At 41.3% G+C, this 23,905-nt stretch overlaps 1 protein-coding gene across 1 annotated transcript; it reads right to left on the bottom strand.

The window, feature by feature from the left end:
• Positions 1–554: 554 nt before the first annotated feature.
• On the bottom strand, positions 555–23,077 carry prkci (protein kinase C, iota). Its single transcript, XM_053438963.1, has 18 exons — positions 22,569–23,077; positions 16,202–16,323; positions 14,063–14,152; positions 12,715–12,765; positions 12,320–12,405; positions 11,967–12,104; positions 11,775–11,829; positions 10,807–10,862; positions 9,684–9,860; positions 8,211–8,308; positions 7,079–7,165; positions 6,854–6,989; positions 6,630–6,717; positions 5,565–5,690; positions 5,091–5,170; positions 4,581–4,670; positions 2,410–2,525; positions 555–2,315 (listed from the first exon to the last, which is right to left on the bottom strand). Exons 1-18 carry the CDS (start codon positions 22,646–22,648, stop codon positions 2,228–2,230), a joined length of 1,764 nt encoding a protein of 587 aa, XP_053294938.1. The 5' UTR covers positions 22,649–23,077; the 3' UTR covers positions 555–2,227.
• Between the last annotated feature and the right edge of the window lie 828 nt (positions 23,078–23,905).

The raw sequence follows: 23,905 nt of genomic DNA, 5'->3' as shown, positions 1-23,905 counted from the left end.
TTAGCTATATTTAGCTAATCATCCAACACCAATGTGAGTTAACCAAACTCCACCATGATGATAAAGACTCATTAATGTTTGGCCACTCGTGATGGACAGATTTGTTGAATTCTTATTATAATTATTACATGGACCAACAAAGAGACTAATACATGTTAGCATTGATCGGATCTTATCACAGTCATTGACAATGCTGGAGACATTTTCAACAATTTCCCAGATGGATCTTTAAAATCAGGGATATTTAGGGGCTGATATTCATGATTTGGGAGAATTCTGGGGCAGATTAAATACATTTTCATAAGAGTTTATTTTGCAGTTATTCTTATTTCTGTTTATTTTTTAATTATATCTGTACGTCTTTGTCAGAATCAGAAGAGGTATCAGAGATACCCCAACACTGGATCCTTCTCTTCCCATAATGCACTTCTTCTTACAGGATCTTCCTTGCCTGTTGAATACGCTCCTCTTTCAAAAGCCATAATGATTCCTGTCACATGATTTGGTGGATTTCTACTTCACATGAACGACACAATCACTTATCACCACAAGGAGAGAAATAAAATGTTTATTTTACCGTCAGTGTTGTTTTTCTTTGCACACTAATAATAAAGTTCAGTAGAGTCCTGTGTGTGGTAAACACCTCCAGAACAACAAATACAACAAATAGTGTTTCCATTGGGTTCACCCAGTAACATTTTGGAATCAATGTAGTGATACAAAAAACAACAATCAATCAAAATTAAATCTGATTCACAAAAAAGTAACAATAAAGCAGAAGTAACATGAGTAACAGATGAGCGAGTTCCTCCGGTCACCACTTTCCAAGAAGGAGGAGAGTCTGGAGGTTCCTGCACCGTCTCTTAGTGTCGTTGGCTCTGCAGAGCTTTTATATGCTTTAAAGCGGCTTGACAAAATGTCTAACGAGCTGTGGGGTATACATGGTAAAAATGGAGCAGAGCAGACACAGATAACAGTTTTCGAGCCACATTTAAGGACCATACCCGCACCGTGTCAGCGAGCGTGTTCCAACTATCACTTAGTGTTTTTGATTTACAATAAAAAGACAAACATGGAATGAAGTACAAAAAAGAGAACAGACCATAACGCTCAGAAAGGCATAGTATTAAAAATGAGCAACAAGAAGAAAAAAAAAAGAAAAAAAAAAAAAAAGAATATATAAATTCTATGACTTCGGACAGCACATCGTTCATATATATATACTGTACCTTCTAATATGTACCAGCAATTTTTCAGAAAAATGCTCTTTTTCTTTTTGGTCCTGTGTGAATGTATATTTAACGTGTGGTCCGCACAGCTGAACTCGACCTGTGCACCAGCGGTCATGTGTCCTGGCGTCACCGTGAGCTCTTTCATTCACAGTTTGGAGAGTATGAACTCAGTGTTATTGTTAGTCGGATACTGCTCTGTAAGTTCCTTCATTCGAGGAGAAGGGACTCGAATTAGACTCCCTCTATTCTCCTGATGTTGAGCATTCATCTAAACAACAAAGCCTGAACCTTGTTTTTGGTTCTCTTAACACTCGGAACAACATATATAACGGCCGCTATGTTGTTAAATAAAACATGAGAAAAATATATAGATTTTTTATCTTTTTTTTTTTTTTTTTTTAAATGCTAATGTCATGATTCTTTTCCGTTTCCTCTACACAAGGGGTGTTGGGACCAAACCAAATGCAAAATGACGATTAAGTTGTCAGTTTTGTCCGACTGTGGCTTAAAGTTAATCCTCAATAGTAGTTTCATATATATTTATATATGTACACAGATAAAATGTGCATTGAAAACAACCCACCAGCTGTTAGGAGAGGATGCTCAGTTCATCTGTCAGGGGCTGTGCCTCGTCCCTCTAACCCCGGTGTACAGCAACCTTGGAAGATCGTTGTAGCCTCGCTGGCTACTGACAAAGAGGCCCCGATGAGAAAATTGATATCAGTGCAGATTTACATGATATAAAAATAATTAAGAAAGAAGGTAGACTTAAGGGCAAGTGGTTACAAATGGCAGAGTGAGAGACTGGTTTTGGCAAATAAGCGTTCTACTGTGCATGTGGAGCTCTCAAACAGAAGGTTGACATCGTCCATTTGTCTTGTATCCATGCAGCTTGAAGACACTGAGACATCATGTAACGTGTGCACGAGTGTGTGTTTGTGTGTGTGGGTGTGTGTGTGGGTGGGTGGTGTGTTTGAGCACAGGCGTCACGTCCCTCACACACACTCCTCCGCCGACATCAGGAGTGGGTTGATGTACTCGAATCCTTCGAACTCAGACTGATCGATCTTCCGGACCACGTCACTGTAACAGACAAAAGGAGATGTAAATGAGTAAGTGTTGTATTAAAAACTTAACAGAGGAAGAGAGAGAGAGAAAGAGAGAAAGAGGAACTCACTCGTCGTCGGGCGTGAGCTGGATGGGTTCGTTGGTGAACTGGGCGTCGAAGTTGTCCAGTCCAAATTCCCCTGAGATGTTGGGCTTGAATGGAGGGACCACCTGCTTCTGCTCCAGCTGAAACAACAACACAGACATCAGACAGGAACACAGCAAACTATCTTTGTCTTTAAAAACATCACTCACAGTATTTACACTGTAGAGTAATACTTTAGAGCTAAAATGACTATTTAGATAAGCGATCAAAGGGAAATTAGTCTGGTTTATTAAAACAGCAACATTATTTACAGTAAAACAGACTTGGACAGGGAAAAAGATGAAGAAGAATTAAAGTAATAATGACATTTTCTGTGTACAAAGTTTCTGTTTCCAAAAATAAATACTGGATACAGCTGAATGACCAACACCATCAACCTGTCCCATCTCTTATTACATGTCCAGGCATCACTCCTCAAGCAGGCCTACATCTGCTCCCCCTGCAGGTCAACAGGAGTAAGGACAAACTCTCTCTTGTGTGTGTGTGTGTGTGTGGGTGTGGGTGTGTAGAGGAGGGTGGGGGTGGGGGAGGTGTAAGTCGATCCCTCCAGACACTCTGACCTACTGCCAGGTCCCTGATCCAGACCAAACAGGGACAAAAGTGGTCATAGTGATCCCTGGCAAGCAGCCCTGTCCGTCTGTCTGTCTGAAGGTCGCTCGGTCTGTCTGTCTGAGGGTCTCTCTCTCTTTCCGTCTGTCTCTCTGAAGATCGCTCGGTCTGTCTGTCTGTCTGTCTGAAGGTAGGTCTGTCTGTCCATCTTACATATTTTAAACTTCAGCTGTGGGTGATGGACTAAATGATTATTAATAAAGTAATTTTGATAGTTAATTATTAATTCGGCTTTTCTCAGTTATATTATGGTAAAATAGTTGCAATGAACTTTTTCTGTCTTTTGTTAAACTATTAAAAAAACAAATAACAGATAAATCAATACTGAAAATAATTGCCAGTTGCAAGCTCACAGGAATGTGTTGCCAACACACCGAAACTACCGAGACAAACTTTATGACACCATTAAAAATTTTCAATTCAGGATGTCATGAAAGTGGAATTCTTACATGATAACGTGACTCATTTGTGAGACTGAGAACAGGAAGCATCATAAATAACTCTGTCGTCGAGTTTCTTCGAAGTGATGCCTGCTAATTAAAGTCACGTCGGGTCTGTTTGATTTATATTGCTCATTGAGACAATTAACAAAAGGTCTTTATGAGTTTTATCATCTGATCCGATTTACTGTAAACACACACACACCCAAATGCTCATTTCCAACATCCTGCTGTGGCTCTGGAACAACTCTAAGCAAAGTAATCACACACAGGTTACAATTGTGAGTCTATTTCAGTGCATCCACATGATTGGTGCATTTGTAGTGTTGCTTTGACTTCATGAGGGAGTGTCATAAAATTATTTCATATTATACAAGCGTTTAATTTAAAACAAAGGGCGCGTTTTACCTGCATCCGATACAGAGAAGACAAGAACCAAAAGGTAATTTAGTGTCTGATATTACCCAGATATCTGCTATTGTTACAGATTAAGAAAATCCAAACAAATAATGCAATATGCAACACCGGTGAGCAAAGCTACGAATCACGACTTCTAGTAACTGGAACTTACTTCCTTAACAAAGAAACTTAAATTAAACTTTTTAATTGAGTTGTTGTTTTACTACCGTCTGATGCTAAAAATAAATATGCGCACTTTCAGTTTCAGTTCAGTTTTTTCTGTCTCGAGGATTGTCAGTTGTTGATCTGTCTACACATCACTTTTCCATCTGTGTCTCAGTTGATCTGTTACTTAGTCTGTCTGTCTCTCTGCTTTGCACAAGGACACGAGTCTCATCACATCGCTAAAAACCTTCAGCTCTTAGAACGCATCTACCAGCCTCAGGGCAAGAGAGAGAGAGAGAGCGATAGGTGACCCCACGCACTTAGATTTGACCTCCACGTCCAGCAGCAGTTTTCAGTTTTTCTTTCTCTGCCAGATCGATATGTGGATTGATCTTGAACAGTTTGGCAACGGAGGAGCAATGGTACTGACTTCCTCTATTAGAAATTATAAGGGAAATCTGAGGCAAATCCAGAATAGGAGAAGGCGGAGAGAGAGTGAGAGAATAAGAACGAATGACTCACAAGCTCCCAATCGACGTTTCGGAAGAACGGATGTCCCATGATGTCAGCAAAGCCTGTCTGAGGGTGACAGCCTAGACGCTCCTTAGGATCCTGAGGGAGAGAAAGAGAGTGGGTGAGAGGAGGAGGATGTTTATAGTGGTGACAGACGAGTCAGCCAACGGGTCAGAAAAGATGGTGAAGGTGAGAAATGAGAGGATTTCCAAGACAGGTGGGAAGGAGGAGTTTGTTGAGTGGGAAAGTAATTTTTTTTGTATTAAAGACAGGTGAAAAGGTGCCAGAGCCACATTGAGACAAGGTGTGTGTGTGTATGTGTATGTGTGTGTGTATGTGTGTGTGTGTGTGTGTGTGTGTGTGTGTGTGTGTGTGTGTGTGTGTGTGTGTGTGTGTGTGTAAAAGAGTGAGATGGCACTCTGACTCTATCTGAGGCCAGAATAATGTTCTTGATTCTCAGGGGTTGGCAGGAGCCAACACTGTTTAGGATTGATTCAGGCCCGTCTGACCCCTGCTTACCTTGTTGAGAAATCCCTTGAGGACGCTGGCGGCTTTGACTGACAACGAGCGTGGGATTCTGATCTGTTTTTCCAATATTACTGCAGGAGGTGAGAGAAGGGGGGGGAGAGTGAGAAAGACAGTCCCCTGAGGCTGAAACGACAGTATAGCACTGACACTGCTGCAGTTATGAGCTCAATCCTGTGGGACATCCACATGTTGGACGTACATAAAGGAGCCTTTCAATAAAGACAGTCAGTCAAGAGATAACTTCTAATTCCCATCTGTCCATGGCTTGCAGGACGATAGAAGAAAATAGCGACTATATTTGTCCGCCAGACAAAAACACATGATTCACACGTTTCCCTGTCACAGATGGTATATGCCTGGCACTGGGAGTGGCCATCAGAAAGGTGTCAATGCAAAGGTGTTACATGTTTCCACAGAGCCGCTTTTTCCATCCGGTTATAAACCTCACCAGTGTGTATGTGTTACCTTGGAAGAGGTAGTCTTCTGTGTTCTGGTCCGGGTTGTCGGAGCTCCCGACGATGTCGAAGGGCGACCGGCCCGCCATCATCTCAAACATCAGCACGCCCAACGCCCACCAGTCCACGCTGAACCCTGGAGAGAGCAGGAAAGAAGAGAGACAATTAACACTCAAAGCAACACATAAAGCACCAGACAAGGGAAAATTAGGCCATAGGAAGAAATACCAATACACGCAAGTAAAATGTATTTAAAACTGATCCATAAAAATAAGTCTTGAGTAAGGATTTAAATAAGGGGAAACGCTCTTATACAGGCAACCATAATGGGTCTAATTATAATAATTCGTCAATTAGGAATATACGCAAATACATATGATGCACCATTTTGTGACTGACATTATGAATCAGCATCTATATACAAGAGTTCAGCAATTGTTCATTTTTACCCCTGTGCATTTCCTACTGTGTCAAAATGTTGTTTGAAGAAAAGGGACCACTGTGCTTGCATGTAGAAAGATTAGCATAACATGCAAAGACACTGGTATGATCATCAACCAGTGGAACGTGTTGCTACGATACCAAGTTGGGTAACCAGGGAGCTCTTTTTCTATTTTTATTGTCTCACATTAATAGCGGTTGTGTGCAGCACTCGGTACTGATGTAGACAGATATTTGACTGAACACTTGTAACAACACCTAACCCTTGTTCTTCCAAATCTGTAAGATGTCAATCTTGTTTGTTTGAGTAATATTCTGTTTATAATAAGGTCAGCATTCATTCAGAGGATGTCATTATTGCTTCTATTATTACTATGTTGCTTTTATTTCTTAGTTTATTTGTTTATATTTATCTATTCCGGTTTTCCTGTAGGTTTTATTGTTCTCAATATTTGGGGCTTTTATAGTTTTATATTTGTTAGAATTAGACTTTTCAAATAACACAGGTACTGCTCTTTCAAAATCGTAACTGCAAGCAGCATCTCAGATGTTCCTGCATAATGCCTAATATTCTCTTTTACAGCAACTCATCAGATAGCATTTCTGGTAAGTGCTTGTGTTTAGTAATTCTCACCGTAATCCTCTCCTCGGAGTATTTCAGGGGCGATGTAATTAGGGGTACCACAGAAAGTGCTCGTTGTATCGCCTGGTCTCAAGCCCTCCTGCAGAAACAAAAAGATCATCAGATGTCATCTCAGCGGGCTGTAAACCGACACTTCTGCAGCTTTGCAGGTGCTTTCATCCAAAGTGCATTATGATATCATGAGAGCCTCCAGTAAACTGCACAGTAAGCCGCACCTTGCACATGCCATAGTCTGTAAGTTTGATGTGTCCCTCTGAGTCCAGTAGCACATTGTCCAGTTTCAGATCTCTGTAGATGATTCCCCGCTCGTGGAGGTAGTTGAGAGCGAGACTAATCTCTGCTGAATAGAACCTGAGAAAGGGAAAGGACAGTTTAAAAAAAATCACATATGTCTGGAGACCTTCCATAACAGCAGTCTTATTCTTTTTTAGTGAGTCTACCTGGCATGTTCTTCTGGGAGTTTCCTTTGTCTCTGCATGTGGAACATGAGATCTCCACCATTCACATATTCAATAACAAAGAAGAGTCTGTGGAAGAAAGACAATGAAAGACTCAGTTAATATTTCTCACTTGAATACATAAAGTAATTTAATTTATTTAATAATCATTAAAGAAGACCGTCATGGCAGCTGGATCTGTGAACAAAGCAGGAGAAGACCGAGACCCAGTGTCCAGTTTTCTATGAAATTAAAACTCTGTCCTTCTATTAAGAAAAAAATACTTTCTATTATCAATAATCTGTAACTGTTTAGGAGGTTTTAATGCTGAGAATCTTTTTCTTTATTTCTTTAGCTGGATGCAGGTTGGCGTTTCCGTAAATCCAGTTGACAATTTTAGATTTTCTGAGCTCTCTGAACTATGGGGAGCACCAGAGTCAGACGCAGTATGTGGGTTGGTTGCCAAGCCACAGCTTGGACTTTAACATTGCTTAATAATAAATCAAGAATGTTATACATCATAAATAAATGCCTGAGCTTTGAAATCAGGTCTTCAGGGGGTTTTACCTTTACGGGTATTTTTCTGTCATCTTAACTAGAACCACACTCATAACTGACCTTAACAATGCGTACTGTTTCTGTAAACCACAGAAGAAGTGGGTGAGAAACTAACTTTTATGTCTTTTTGAACCACTCATACATATTGTTTTGTGATGAACTGATAAAGTTTAGTACATCTGTGACATGCGGGAATTACTTTTCATGAGTGTCTTCAGTAAGCACCTAATGAGCGCTGTTAAATAAAAAATAAATTTTCCAAGTTACAGCCTGTGTTTGTTAAATGATAAATATTTGTCAAAAATAATCCTCCTATAGCTTAAACTCAGTGGCAGTAACATGAATTAATCCATTTTTATTTGATTTGGGCAAGTTGACTGTTATTTAATGGTCAACAGAGTAGTTTTGTAGACATTTTGTAGAAATGTAGGATTTCACTGGGCAAACACTTCTTTTACATTCCCAAAGAATGTGGTTGAGGTCTAATTGACGATCTGATTGTTTTTCCACATTCTTGCAGAAGCCTTGAAGAAACCATGTGACTCCCACAAGGGAGGGGGGGGGGAAATGCTATCACCTGCTTTCTGTCTGGAAACAGGAGTGGAGGCCCACCAAGAAGGGATGATTAGAAGCCTGCTCAAAGACATGCTTTTCTGTCTGGACCCAGTCGATGTCCTGGAAGAGAAACACACAAAGACGCACCCAAATGTAAATCAGAGATCCTACTGACGTCGTACCCTTGAACTTATAAAAGCTGAATAAGCACCGAGCTCGATCGACCATGCTACAGAGCATGAAGCTTTGCTTGTGTGCGGCGGGTAGCGGCAGGACAAAAGGGCTGAGCCGGTAGAAGCGGCAGCAGCAGGCATCTATCGATGGCAGGTTGACAAGATGTCTGGACACGGATGCTGCTCACGCTGACAGGGCAGGGACAGCAGAACACTTCAACATTGATCGAACGGCACTTGTGAATTTGTCAATCACGCTAAGTGCATCTAATCAAGGCTAACTACTCCCATTGCAGCAGGCTGCTACGCGTGTTCACCTAGATCAATTTTTGATGACATGATGGTTTATCTACACCTTCTTAGAAAGACTGATGGCTTCGAAGAGGACTGACAACTTAACTCAAACTGATTCTGACAAGACACAATCACTTGAGACGAATGTTCATTGTGCTATGAGTAACAGCACGCATTGATTTGGCTAATTACATTAATTATACAAGGCAGCGACATAAGAGTGATGACTGCATCAGTAACTAACTTCCTCTCATCTCAATAAATGTAAGTGTTGTGTTTTTGTCACACAGCACAGACGTTTAAGTTGCTTCTGTGTATAAATATCTTTCCAAAGGAGACAGCTGATGTAAACAAATCACAACATGCAATGTATGAGTCGTTTGTTCTGCCATTAATTAATCAAGATAATCTAAAGCTCAAGTAATTAGTTGGCCGGTCGCTTAAATAAAAAATGAATTGCAACTACTTTGACATATATTAGTGATTGAAGCCTTTCTTTTATCATTGGAGTTGTTTTTTTGTCCAGATCAATTATATCTATGTCTTGTGTGCACACATTGCGCATATAAAAAGGAGGGAACTGCTCTCACTGGACCACTCTGCATCAAGAAAGCCCCTTTTCCACTGGTCAGAAAAACAATGGCAACCACTAACATCTGGCTTTTGTCTGCAATGGGAATGAAAACATTCGGCATTCAATCCCAGGTCAGGTTTTTATTTGATCCGATCGGCGGTGATGGAAACATGACATCCATGTTGACATTTCTTTTCTTCTTCTTCTTTATGTCAGCAGTCTAGATGCTGACAATGCACCTTTTCCAGTGCAACATTAGGACTCGCATTCAACTTCAGGGTACTGGTGTGTAAATAGCCGTGAAGGTGTGTGTAGTTGTTTATCACCTTTTATAGTGGGATTACCTGCATTTCATAAAAACTGTTTACACCCACTTACTGTGTTGTAAAATAAGTCTAAAAGGCTTTTGCTTAAAGGTCAGGCCTCAGCATAGTTTACAACTTTTCTGCTTTACCTCATCATCGTTGACCAGCTCCTTCTTGACCACCTTCATGGCGTAGATGCGCTCAGTCTTCTTCAGCTGCACCAACAACACCTTGGCGTAGCTGCCTCTGCCGATCACCCTCAGCAGATCGAAGTCTGCCAGGCCCAGGCTTGAAGGCGATTTCCCCGTGTCTCTACTGCTACGTGCCTGGGAGGCAGTTACGGGGGGAAAAGCAAGACCGTGAGATGATAAATAGAAAGTTGACTCAGTGACAGTTTGTCATGCAACATTTAAATCCATAAATTTCTCTCTACATAATTTGCTCATTGAACATCTGATTGAACTGGTGATTTGGTTTGGGAGAGACAGTGATTTCCTTTGGGTGATTTTGTAATTTAGGTTTCGACTGCTCCCTGCACCACTTTTTGAAAATAAATCTTAGTAATGGCTTTCTTGTCTTTATTAAACACCATTACGCTGCCTCCATTAGATGAGGCTCTCACTGTATTACAATCCCACTCTGTATACTAACACCTTCACCATTTCATCACCCATCTTCCTCTCTCTTCCCTCCTCTCCTGTAATCTGTTCTGTAGTGAAGTGTTTCCACTGGCGATCCATCTAACCTCCCATCACGTGACAACCTGCCTTCCCCAGAGTCGGACTTGGAACAGAAGATAAGATAATTTGGCTTGCTCTCTCTTATCTCCGTCTATCTGTGTCCAACTCGATGCAGTCGTTATCCATCTCCAGTACTCCGGCTCCATTCAACAAACCCCCACTCCAGCCCCAAACTACATCCTGGGCCATTAATCAGTCTCTGGTGTTAAGAGCTTGATAAAAGGTTACTTTATTAGCTGCACCAAAGGAAATCAATATCCACAGCACAGCAAAAGTGCCTGAGCGTGAATGCTCTCTGTATCACACTTCTACAGCAGGTGGAAGAAGGATCACCCAAATGTACGTCACAGCAAAACACGCAGACAAAAACCTGCATCCAAATACAGGTGATATTATTCTTTCTCCTTATCGCACAAACAGCTACTATTTCTATAAATACACACACACTATACACACATACACATCCATCTAGTCAACATGACAGGTTGACAGGCTGTGAGTCATACATCGCGTTGGAAAAGATTTCTCTCACCTCTTTCTCTTCTCCATCGTAAGTCAAGCTTTCTCTGGAGTCTTTATTCTGAGGGCCTGTGAGACGAGTGGAGAACGTGACAGACAGACAAAAGGAGAGGGGGAGGCAGGAGAGAGAAAAAATTGAGGAGAGATGAGACAAGAAGGAGAGAAAGTAGGTGAGAGACAGTCAGATGCTTTGTTCACAGCCATGCGGTGCCAGAGTAATATCTCTCCGCTTAGTAAGACAAGAAAATACCCTTTTGTATCCAACCTATAACGAAACCAGAATATGGAAAAATAACAAAAACAATATAGAGTGGCTCCATTTTGTAGATACAGAGAATGTGCGCTTGTTCATGGATTACTTTACACAATGGGTTTTCTCACATCACCACTAACTGGAATTTTATCATGCCTTAAGTCAATTTCAGCAAAAAGAACAACAAGATTAAGCAAAGATACTTCTATCACAATGGTTCCATGATCGTAACTCAGAAACTACCCAGGTGCCCTGTGAGCATCTAGAAGAAGCTTCAGCTCCCTCACCAACAACAGCAACAACGATATATAAGCTTTCTCATTCCAGTCAGCCCCCAAACCACCTGACTGGACTTAAGTCTGGTGAAATAGGTAAACCCTGATCGCAGCTGAACAATTCATAGACTGAGCAGAACAAAGCTACCCAAGCTCCTGAGCTTAGTTGATTTATCCTTCAACTAACAGCTTCTATCTGTGTAGGAATGTAGTTTTGTTTATCCCTTGCTCCCTCGTACTGTTGCTGTAAATACTCATTAGCTCATAAATATGTGTTGCTATTCTGTCTGTTTTAGACCATATAATTTAAAATGTATGTTTGTGGTCAGTTTTGAAATATTTAAATCTTCTAAATCGATCACAGTGGCCACAGAGAAACTGGGAATTTTGGAAAGATTTTTTTGTATAGAAATAGTCCATGTGAGTGTGTGCGTGCAATTGTGTGTGCGTTACCTGGCTGTTCAGATTGGTCTAACTGACTCGATTGCTGGCCCGGCATCATTGGTTCCTACACAACGACATTCTCCATTTAGTGAATTCAGCACAGAAAAGGGGAATACACTCTGTGTCTGTATGAGACACTAATATTATTCAGCCACTTCACACCATCATGCTAATGACTATGAAATTTGTCACAGCTCTCACCTGGATCATCGGTCGACCGCACTCCAGTGTCACCAGCTTATGGCATTTCTTGTGCACCAGCAGTTTGCAATTGATGCATTTGTAGCCTTGTCTACCCAGACCCCAGATTCTGTCTGTACAGATGGCACAATGTGCTCGCTGCTCAGGAGGGCGGATGGAGGAGAAAAATCATCATCACAAACTGGCACATATACTCATGGTACAGAAATACACACTGCTTGTTGTTGCTTATTGAAGTATTATTGTCGTCTAAAAACACACACTTAGGCTTTAAAAATCTTCATATAATGCATTAGATGCTTTCTCCATTATAATTCAACAATGAAACACTAAATTTAAGTGTCACGTCTCACCCTGTTGAAGCGTTTGGCTTGAAAGGCATGGCCACTAGCATAGTAAAGCTTCCTCCAGCGTCGGGCTCCACGCCGATATATCGACTCTAAACAGAGGAGAGAGTAAAAACAGACCGTTGTGGGATTTTGTGTGTGCAGAGGTTAATGGAAGTATTCGTTCAAACAGAATGGTCAGTTTGTTTCTGGAATGAAAAGCTAAAGTAATGTTCATGTCGGGCGTGTCATTAAGATTAAAAGGTTTCATTGGGAGAAGAAGCTTTTATTAGTGTTGTCACCATCTTCTGTTTTTGACCATACATAGATCAGAATGATAAATACACGAAGTCTGTACAGGGTCAAATAAGATATTCAGTAAAAAATTTGGTAAAACTAAATAAGTAAAAGGTTAAACTCACTGTCTTCTCCTGGACAGGGCATGCCAGCTTTCTCTGGTATACATGGGAACACTGAGAAGAGAAAGACAGACAGTCACATTAAGAAAGTATTGTATTATATTGATTTTTTTATATATTTGAGACAGTCGAGTCTGACAGGATCCATGTGAGACTGTGTAGTGAGTGACGAGGACATTCACCGTCCTCTGATGACGGCAAACGAGTCTACATATATCAAACTTTTTGCACGGAGGGCTTCATGATGACCTTCACTAATAATCAGGAAAATAAGTTATCTTAAAAGCCCAGTAAAAATTGCTTTTGTGTGCGTGTGTAAAGGACAGAGATGCATCAAGCTAGACTGGGGGCACGGTGAGTCATAGGCGAGGCATGAGCTCCAGCCGACAAGCTTGTTAACGAGCAGACGAAGCGACCCCCCTCGGCACCGTCACACCATCACATCCTCTCCTCCACCTCCCACCCTCTATTCATCCTTTGCCATCTCCCTGGCGTCCAGCGTTCACTGTACTCTTGACCCTTCACCTCTGATGTGATTAAAACTTTACAATAACCACGCAGCACCCGTTCTGTCAACCCCCAGGTTACATGCTAACACACACAGCCTGTCAATCAAACCACACACACACACACACACACACACACACACACACACACACACACACACACACACACACACACACACACACACACACACACACACACACACACACACACACACACACACACACACACACACACACACACACACACACACACACCTTGACCTCTAATTCAGGAAGTTGTACAACTATTTGTCAAACGAGCAAAGCTCAGACAGGGAAGTGAACTAGCTCAAGGCCACAGTGACAGATGTCAACAGAGGAAATGATGTTGTTTTCACGGGTCAGTGCAGCATTAACCGAATGTTTTGATGCATCTTTGTTGGACACAGCTTCTATTCATCTGTGTCGCGACGTTAACGCAGACAGAAATGAAAAAGGAAAAAAACAAGCAGCGTAGGCTCATTATTACACCCGTACACCCCAGTGTGCTGCGACAGATGATGCATGACACCAGTTTTTGTACTGATATCGCCCTTCTTTCATGTTAATTGTAAGTGCAGCTGTTGCCTGTTTTTGTATTCTCTACAGGACTTTTAAAGTAGTTTTCCTCCTCCTTGTTAACTTGTCTGGGAAGAGCAAAGAGTCACTGATGAAAAGGCTTCTCAGCTGGACCTCTTACTGTCCAGACACCTGGACTGAGTCAACGTCTTACTGGCAATAGTACGTAAGAACATTCTGTGAGTCAAAACCTCAAACTGTACATTTGATGTTATAAATAAAGTCAGTGTGAGAAGCAGCAGGCTCACCGTGGATAATGAGCTCAGAGTCTTTGTTGACTTCGTAGAGACGCAGCGCTTCCTCCAGCTCCAGCTGAGACGACACTGTGCAGGGGTCACCTAACAGCGGAGCACACACTGCATGTTATTCACCACATTTAGATGCAAGAAACCAGGTGACAGAGAAATCAGGAGAAAATGTTTACTTTCTTCACACAAAGTTTGCTCCCTACAAAACCCTCAATTACTTCAATAAAAGGCTTGTTTTGTGGAGCCTAAACCCTGTTAAAGTAAACCAGGCTTCCCATTTACACAACATTTAAGAGATCAGCTACTGCAGAAAGTTACAGTTACCAGGTTACAGAATTCAAAGAATGACAAGATAGGCAATAATAAATTAGAGAAAATTAAGTGGCACAAGATATGTCATTTGAAAACCCCCAGAGCAAAGAGGTTGTGAGTATAAACAGATATCGTTATACAGAGTATTACAGTTGAGCACGACATGATATGCATTTCAATACATGAACTTTAAGTAAACGTTAAGTAAAAGTGTGTAGGTGTGAGTGGGAACATAGGAGATGACAGCAGTCAGGGCTGCCATCTCAAATAGTCTCCCTTTAATTACCCTGTGTTATATTTATACAGTCAACAATCTACAGTTGCAAGAAAAGTAAATTACCTTCAATTATGTAGAAATGTGTCATGAAATTTGGTCGAAGTTTGAGATGCTGTGAAATCACGAGAATATGGCTGTGCTGAAGCAGTACAATGGAAAAAATGGTTTGAACATCCTCCTCAATGTTGTGCTGGTTAGATCAGTGTTTACTGCTGCTGTGGTTATCGCTGCTAGAAGGGGTTGAACCAGTTTTAAATCAAAGAGTTCACTCAACCTTTTTCCACCAGCACTGTGAATGTTTAATGGGTGTGTTCCATACAAACATAAGAGATGGTAATGGCTTGTGCATTATCAGCAGTGGCACAGTGTGATTGTCTACACTCGGGACCTCGACAAATGTCAGATAACATTTTATGACCACCTGATGTAGGAAAACAGGTAATTGCTAAAGGTTTTCTTGTCATTTTAAGTCAGTAATTAAAATACCTCTCAGACACAGATCTTATTATTTCCTTATCATACATTGGACGAGTGAGGTAGAGCGTAACATACATGGAGAGGCAACTATACACACTAAAAGGTAGTATTTTGGAGCCATGGCTACCTGAACGAGCATAATGTCTTATGCAGGGTGTGCAAATATGATTGCCGGGAGAATTAAGCAGTTGGACGTGGACAAAGGACATCAAGGAGGGCTGCTGCTAATGTTAGCTCGGCTTGTTTCTAGGGGCTTGAATGTAGGTTAGGATTCATTCAGTGTTCATCAGTCAGGAGGTTTTCAACAGGAGCTTAATTATGTGCAGAGGACTCCTCCTCGCCAAACCAAACAGGAGAAGTGATTAAAACAGATAGAAACACTGAATAAAGCAGTTTCTCTGATGTGGACACAGGACGTCAGTAGGGGCTGTTTGCTCAGCTTGTTTCTCTGCTAACTTAAGATCCAGACATCCAATGACTAAAATCCTTCATCTGGTTAAGGGATATAGTTACAAGGTTATATGAATATAAAAAGTGCCAGGATTTGAAATGGTGAGAAAGTGGTCGTCTGGAAATGTTGAAATGTCCAGTCATCTGGCCGACAACGAGCACTTATGGAAAACTGTCTGTGGTAGCTGTCCCTCCCACTCAGAGTACTTCATCACACCCATCAAGCAGCTTTACTTTCTCAGACAGGCTTATGACTGCAGTGACTGTATATGGGTGGCAACCAGTGGGAGCTGATCTGAGTCTAATGAGTTTGGGCAGAATGACCTTATCCAGAGCAGAGTGACGGCTCCATCTTTCCAATGACACTATTACTGCTGCCTGACTAACTGGCTGACAACAAGGAAATTGGGTGGAGGGGCCTGAGCAATTCCTTCACTGACGAAAAATTTAGCCTTTGAGTGAAGTGAGAGGTGCGTTCATGCGAGCGTGTATGTTAACACGTGGCACAAATAAAGTCTCACAAACTCAGCTTGTGGCTGTGCTGAAGGGTAATCTTCTACCTGATTTTTTGTTTATGATGTTAATGTTTCCTGTAAGGTGAAAGAGAGAAAAGGGCGTCGTACCTTCCTCGTCAATCCACTTCATGGTGAAGAGCTGGTCGTTGTCCATGGTGCACATGTCTTTCACTTCCCCGTACAGAGCCTCGTATGAGATGGATGGTTCAAAATGAGTAATCATGATGTCCCTGCAGAAAAGCCAGACACAATTTCACTGTTATATAGACGTGATATAACATAGTAATCCAGTGACAGAATAAAGAAAATCTACCACCTACCAAAACCTTTAAATGTATTCTTCTTCCTAATCTTAAAGCCTATGTACAACCTGAGCTTGAGACGATCTGCAGACTAGAATGGCAGCAAATCCCCATTCTGATAGTTAACCTAATTTGTAAATTATTTATTCGAAAACTAGCTTCCAAAACTAAAAATTATAATAAAATAAAATAAAAATAATCAGAAAAAGCAGCAAATTCTCACATTTGAGAAGTCAAAATGAGAAAATGTTAATTTTTTTTATTTTATAACTGATTAATCCACTAATCATCAAGGTACTAATCTGTATTTTTCCATGTTAAAAAGAAAAGTCACGTCCTGCCTAGTATTGATTGATTCAAAGGAAAACTCAATTTTGATGGAGACAGAGTAAAAAAAAAAAACGAGGTGTGAGAAAGAGTAATTTTCTCCCTCAAGCGCTGCTGTGTGTGAGTCAAAGTCTCGCAGTCTGTCACATTTGTGTGCATTCATCTGTACAACATGATGTGGGTGTGAGAATTAAAGCAAAAGCGAGAAAGACGGCAAAAGAGTGATGGAGAGAGAGACACACACACAAACCAACACACACAAACAAACCAACACAAACAGAATTAATCACAGGCAACTGTGAGCGCTGTTGTAAAGGCTCACTGTCAACCACTGCACTGAAAAACTGGGGGGGGAAATCCTTTTCACTTGGCTTACTGCCCTTAATCAACAAGAACATCACTCAGTGCCTCATCAGCTCACACAGACGTAAACACAAACACTCGAACACTACGATGAGACACAGGATTAGGAGAAAACCGAAGATCAACGATCCCTGCGGTCGGGATCATCTGCCTGTCATTTCGTAGCAGTGTCAGGATTGATGTCGCCTGCTCGCAGCCTCATGGCCAGCCTCTGTGGTGTTTACGACCCGAGGTGGGGGATGGAGATGGTGGACTTGAGCTTTTACAGGTCTACAGGCGACAGGAGTCTGAGCTTGGGCGTCAGGATCTGGAACTAGCGGGGAGGCAAAAACGAGGAGAGTACAGGAAACAGACAGGAAATAATGGAAATAAAGAGGGGGTGATGGGTAATAGCTGTCCCAGCAGCAAAGAGAGTGACCCCTTCCCCAAGGACAAACACCCCTTACTCCTTTTACTGCCCTCGTCAAAGATGAACCCAGATTTCCATCAACCTGAAAGCTTGATAGCGAGATGATAAAATGCCAACGCAGGAAGTTAACAGTGCACACCTTGGAGGCCATCTACTGACCAAGTCCAAGGACGGTGTAAAGTTTATAAGGTCACTCTGGGGTCAGTCCTTGCTCGGAGCAAGTGAACACACACTAGACTAGTGATTTATTAATGTTGAGCATCAAAAGAGTGCAGCCTTCTCTCTGCTGGATTAAATTGTCTGAAACTCCACTCAGAATGTAGGAAGCTTTCTGAGCAAGAATAAACTGATGTAGAGCTCAGACTGGTGCCTACTCCTCCGTCCTCCCTCAATTCTCACCCTCCACCCTGCTGGTGTTAATCATTGCCTGTGAGGAGGGGACTGGCAACAACACTCCTACAGTCTGATCTCTTCCCTAGGACCAACACGGCAGCTCAACTTCCTGTTAAAGCCCTGATAAAGTCAGAACAGACACACACACAGGCACAGACAAACGTCAGTCCTCACACCATGTGTCTCGATGATCCAAGCAGCATATTAATGCCAGCAGGTGACTTTAACTGTGTCACATGTAGCTGGACCTGAGCCGTGGGTCTTCATTAAACACAGTTTCTGTGCTGTAGTTAAAGTTAAGCCGCGTCTCAGGTGCCTCAAACAACTGTGACACAGATACAGGCCAGGAACAAACAGGAAGTGATAAAAATATATTGAGAGCAGGGGTGGAAAAAAGAACTTCAATGAAAATTTTTTTCACTCTCTGAAACCAAAGTTTAATAGAACAACCTTACTGTATAGATTAAACATTACCAAATCATACTTATTAAACATAGACAGTTAGAAATACAAGTCTATATCTGATAAAAGCTTCAAATAAAGAATGGTTACCTTCAGCAGTTTGCAGTTATCTTAAATCAAATATCTCTGGTTTTGGACTGTTGTTTGTTAGACAAAAAGAACACTTGAGCTTTCAGACCTTGCCTGATCAAAACTTTTATCACAGGATTAATAAATAATTTTAAAAAATCGTTGGTTGAAGCCCTTCTGTATTATATATGTATGTGTTTCTCGCTTTAATTTATCTTTAAGATATTTCTTGTTTTAACCAAATTACCTTTGGGTAAACAAGCTTTTTGAAATTATAATCTTGAACTCTCTGATAAGCTTAATGGGCATTTCTATATTTACCGATACCATTTTAATATAAATCCGCAGATTAGATAAACAGTTTTTTATCATAAGCCTAATATCGGCTGAACTAAACTGACATAACCTGAGTTGAAAATTACAGTATTTAATGTTTTGATTTGGAAAATTCATTTGTTAATACTTAAATTAAATTAAATTAAACAAGAGATTCAGCTGTAATGGAACTTTTTAATCATAAAGGAGTGACCTGTGGTGACAAATGAAAGCGACCTGTAGGACTCCTCAGGGTGACTAAGACAGACGGTCTGCGCTGCTTATCAGTGCTGAGTAACAGGGAGGAAGTGACATTCCTCACGGACCTGGCATTCCTCCGCTCCGTACTGTCTTACAGTACAGCTAAATTAAAAGAAACAGGAGGAGGAGGAGAAGAAGGAGGAGGAAATGCAGGGGGTGCTGGCCTGTGTCCCCGGTGTCTTAACTGCCTTGAGTGGGACTCTGAAGCCCATCGTTACTGGTGAGTGCTCAAGCAGAAAGAAGGGTCAGGGTGCCTCTACAGGCTTCCATGGGCACCTACCACCATCCATCTCTCTGTCAGCGCGGCCATGCCCCCCACAACACCTTCACGCTACATCATCACATAACCCACATGCACAAGCTCAGAGAAGACGAATCACATGCTAACACAGACACGCGTTGATAGGAAAAGTTTGACCAAAACAGCCACCTATACAAAAAACCTGCACCGCAACTCGCAGCTCTACTGGTCCAGATTGCAGAATGAAATCCCACTGTCATGCATAAAAGGAGGAAGCCTTGAGCAAAAGGCAACAATCAAACGCACCCCTGCTGAGTGTGGGGACAAGGTCACTCCTCCAACTACAGAAAGAAATGTGTGCGGAAACACTATAACGATATAGACACCACAACGCAGGCAATACATTACATGCATCTGAGCGGCCGCTAAGAGCGAGTGACACTCAGTAACTATAATTAGGAGTGGAGACGTGTGTACAACATCGTGGTTCAGTGCTCGAGGGGCTTTCAGAGATAAAGTAAACGGCAGGATAAGGAATGCTTCCTGTATTTTAAACAAAGCCAACCCCTTCCAGTGCTGATGTAAATGGCGGAGTCTTTGAAAAGGAAGAGCAACTCCATTCTAAGAGAAGAAAATAAGTGAGCTGCTCCGTCGAGCCAGTGTAATCCCATTTTCCTGCCAAACAACATGCCTCACACAGGAATCCTGAAGTTGACTTGGCACATAAGAAGCCTTGTGTTCGTCCGTATTGGCAAATCTGATGTTAAAATCCTAATCAACATCACAGAAGATACACTGTGAAACTCCTGCAAACAAGTAATACCTAGTTTTAATAATGTATTGCTTTAAAAGGCTTTTTTAGTTGTCAGACACACGTCACTGTGCTTTATTAAAATGAATACAAGTATAGATTAAATAATAATGAATGAAAAGTGATGGCTGGTTTTTCACTATCTTAAACTGATTATATTTTAGGTTTTTAACTATACCACATATTTTCTCACAACATCATCTAAGACAATCATTCAAATCAATAACATTTTCTAAAATTTGTCATTTGTTTCAGTCGTACAACTCTCCACCATCTACTACCACAGAATAGTATCAGCATCACTATTATTGTCTGGTCATGAGGTCAGTGCACTTCTCTATTGACTATCAGTCTGACTGGGAGCAACATAAACACGAGCCAGTGACAGACTGGGACTGCTACAGGCTGACACCAGTCTGCTAAAGCTGAGCTCTGACAGACAACAGACAGATACAAAGAAAAGAATGGACTCACAAATAGCACAAGTACTGAAAATAGAATAGATAGATTTCATGGAGTAAAACCATTTAAGAAGTACGCTTAAATATGGTATTTGCAAATTGTTCAGATTGAAAGGATGCTTAAAAAAAAAAAGTGTTCTCACCTGTCTGTCATCAATAATCTTAATAGTAAAAAATAAAACCGATGACATGACCTGTTTAGGGCTGTAGTTAACAATTACTTCCATTAAAATTAATCAGACCTTCATTGTTTTGATTAGTGAAATCATATTTGTAATCTTTGATCTATAATCACAGAGACAATCTCCTCAGTGAACGACCAGCCCATTTTTCTCAGTGTTATTCACTGTTTGTGGAGACACCGATAAACGCATGTTTTATGCATTATAGATGTTTTATAAAGTTGTATTTTTTACAACTACATAAAAACAGTGACGAAACAAACCTAACGTGAGGCCACTACCTGATTCATAACTACCAATCTAACACATTGATTCAGGGCATTACTAACCCATCTAAATCCCCCCTCCAAACGTCTGAAGGGAAACTATAACATCATTGATGCCATCCTGTCTTAATCCATCCTGATAGCCAAACGTTGAGCCTATTTTTCTGCTTTCCTTTTTGCAATCATAGCTGAGATTCCTCAGCAGCGACATCATAAATACTTCACATGTTTTGTTATGCAGGACGACAACTAGTGATCGACACACATTAGAGTTCCTGAGGTGTGTCGCGGAGCCAGAGAGAAATACGACAGGTATGGCCCAGGTGACTTGCACTACATGTTTTTCAAGTTGGCTGGGCTCCAATCGCTGGCTCTATCGAACAGAGAGACATTGGGACAGGGTGTGTCGGGGGAAACAAGTCGGTGACCAATGATTTCCAGCACCACGTCCAAGTGTGAAACTAAAAACAACTCTGGGCTGGACTGTAATCACTGACTCTTATTTGGTATGACTAAATATCAAAGCACTGACAGTTCCATGACAAGTAGGATGATCGAGGATTAACAGTTCACTGATAAATATATAGTTGATGATGTCATGCTGGTTTTGAGTCAGAGTTATTATCCCCCCCAGTCAGATACTGGTAATGTAAACACTAGGTCATGGTTATGTGTCACAGAGAGTTCACCTGGAGCCGAAACCACTGCTTAATTAAAGGATTAACTTCTCGACAGTAAAACAATCTAATATAATAAGTATAAACTGTAAAAGTACCTTGATTAGGTTAAAAAAATTAACAATATTTAATTGTATCTACTCTGTATTGTGATCATTTAGGTATGTTTAAGTTTTGGGGTATTAGTTTGTTCAAAACAACCCAATTGGGGCCCTCACATACATTTAAGTAATCATGAAAGTATCTGGTGGGTTAATAATCATTAGGAAATACGTGTTAGCTGTAGTAGTCTACTCGGGTACACTGCTTTGTTGTTTAAACTGAAGTTTGCAGTATTTCTGACATTCTTACCAGAACGACCATGACAGTGAAGCAATGATATTTAAATAGATTTCCTGTCCTGATTTACGAGTGCTGACAACAATGCTCTGATTTGAACTGGCCTTTAATTGATTTCCTGTTCATCCCGACATGAAACAAAACATGAATCTTTCAGCAAGTGTTAACTTTCCCCAAGTAGTCAATCAATAACAACAACAACAACCCGGTTTAGTTGTTCACCTGATCCACCTGAGAGCTAGTTGACTGACAGGTACTGGACTTAGCGGCCACTGCTAGCAGCTGTTAGCTAGCACAACAACTCGTTTCGACTGGGTTTAAAGCGCTTAACAAGTTCGCTACACACAACAGAAGTAACACGGTGCGTTGGGCTGTGCGCTGGTTGTGTGTACGGACCGTTTCACCTGTCTGTCGGTCTGGTCAAGTTCACCAAAAGCCCGGTACCTGATATTAGCATGCTGTTAGCTGAGTGTGCTAACGTTAGCCAAACTGGTGTGCCCACCTTCCAGCGCGTCTGAAGCCCGCGACGGTGTCGGTTGTAAAACAAAAACAACATTAATAATAAGAAGCTGGAGGTAAAGCAGTGTAAGTTCTTACCCTTTGTAGTAAGCTTTCACCCGGACTTGGTGGGAATTCTCGCCGGGGTGGGACATGGTGCTGTCCCGCAACGTCGGCATCTCAAGCTCCGCCGCGGCCAGTCCCGACTCACCGATGCCTTCCTCCTTCCCTCCTCCGCTGTGAAGGTGCGTACCGCGCCCCAACACTTTGTCTGTACCGTCCGTCGACACGCCGGGTGAACGCAGAGGTAATTTCTCCCTGAAAATGGCGACTTTACCTCTTTTTTAGACGAACCGAAATCACACGTAAAGTAAAGGAAAACTTGCGGAGTCCGCCGAACAACTCCCCACTGCAGAGGCCTGGCGACGGACGAGTCCACTGCCGGAATGCTGCGGGGTGGCGCATAACTCAGCACCACACACACGCAGACATGTCAACGCGTTGAATTCATAATGTGTTTACACTTTAACAAACAGGTTTTTAAACGCAGTCATTTTCCACAAAGCAACGAACCAAACGTGACGTTGTTTCCACGTCGTTACATTTGAATACGTCCAAGTCCTAGGTGGCCCGACTGTACCAACTCAGGGCTTTGGCGTGAGGGAGTGGTGCATTCAGGAACAAACTGCTGAGCTCGGACATCGTAAAACCGCCCCGGGGGGATATGTCGCATTCAGGTGTCTGGGTTTTGGTTAAAATGTAACTTCTGGATAACCTGCTTTATCTAGAAGTATTAATATCTACTCTACATAAATAACCAGCATGCAATTGTTGTATTCATGTCCTTTAGACATTGAAACAGAAAGAGACTGGCAAGTTCTCTTCATTCTATTCAAGCCATTATTAATTAATACAACCATGTCAGCTTCAGCCTTTATAATAATTATGCTGCATATATACAACAGTTTGAAGAAGCCGCAGTTTGTGGTGCAGTACAATTGTATTAATATATCAGTATTAATTCTGGTACATGGTTTGGTATCAAGCCACTTGACTGAGCTTCTACATCAGTACCCATCAGTAGCATGGTATCTTATAACAAGGCCCCATGATTGTGTTATTATCGTGAGAGGGCCCTAACCTTATGAATAGTTTACCTTAGGAACTTAGACTTGAGACTGACCGAATGGATTTTACTTGATTATTTTTATTGTCATTATTAATTATTTTGTTATTACTCATATTATAACCTATGTTTCTTTTATCCCTTTACTCTGCCATTATTTTCAAATCATGTTTGCTTTTTACTTTGCTTTTGTATTACATAATTATCATCGTTTATTCCTTGTGAAGCCCTTTGTAACACTGTTAAAAAATACTATATAAATAAAGTTTATCAATATTATCATGCAAGGTTACTGAATTTCACTGAGATT

Source organism: Pleuronectes platessa, chromosome 13 (genome assembly GCF_947347685.1).
Source record: "Pleuronectes platessa chromosome 13, fPlePla1.1, whole genome shotgun sequence".
NCBI classification, from domain to species: Eukaryota; Metazoa; Chordata; class Actinopteri; order Pleuronectiformes; family Pleuronectidae; genus Pleuronectes; species Pleuronectes platessa.
Note: the sequence above shows the minus strand (reverse complement) of the source record. Positions and strands in the feature narration are given on the sequence as shown.

Excerpts from the sequence above, each read along its gene's own strand:
- prkci (XM_053438963.1), bottom strand. The coding sequence starts at position 22,648 with ATGCCGACGTTGCGGGACAGCACCATGTCCCACCCCGGCGAGAATTCC. Across the intron at positions 12,406-12,714 it reads GCCCTGTCCAGGAGAAGACA|AGTCGATATATCGGCGTGGA; the intron begins GTGAGTTTAACC and ends TCCTCTGTTTAG. Across the intron at positions 5,691-6,629 it reads ACTCCGAGGAGAGGATTACG|GGTTCAGCGTGGACTGGTGG; the intron begins GTGAGAATTACT and ends TGCTCTCTCCAG.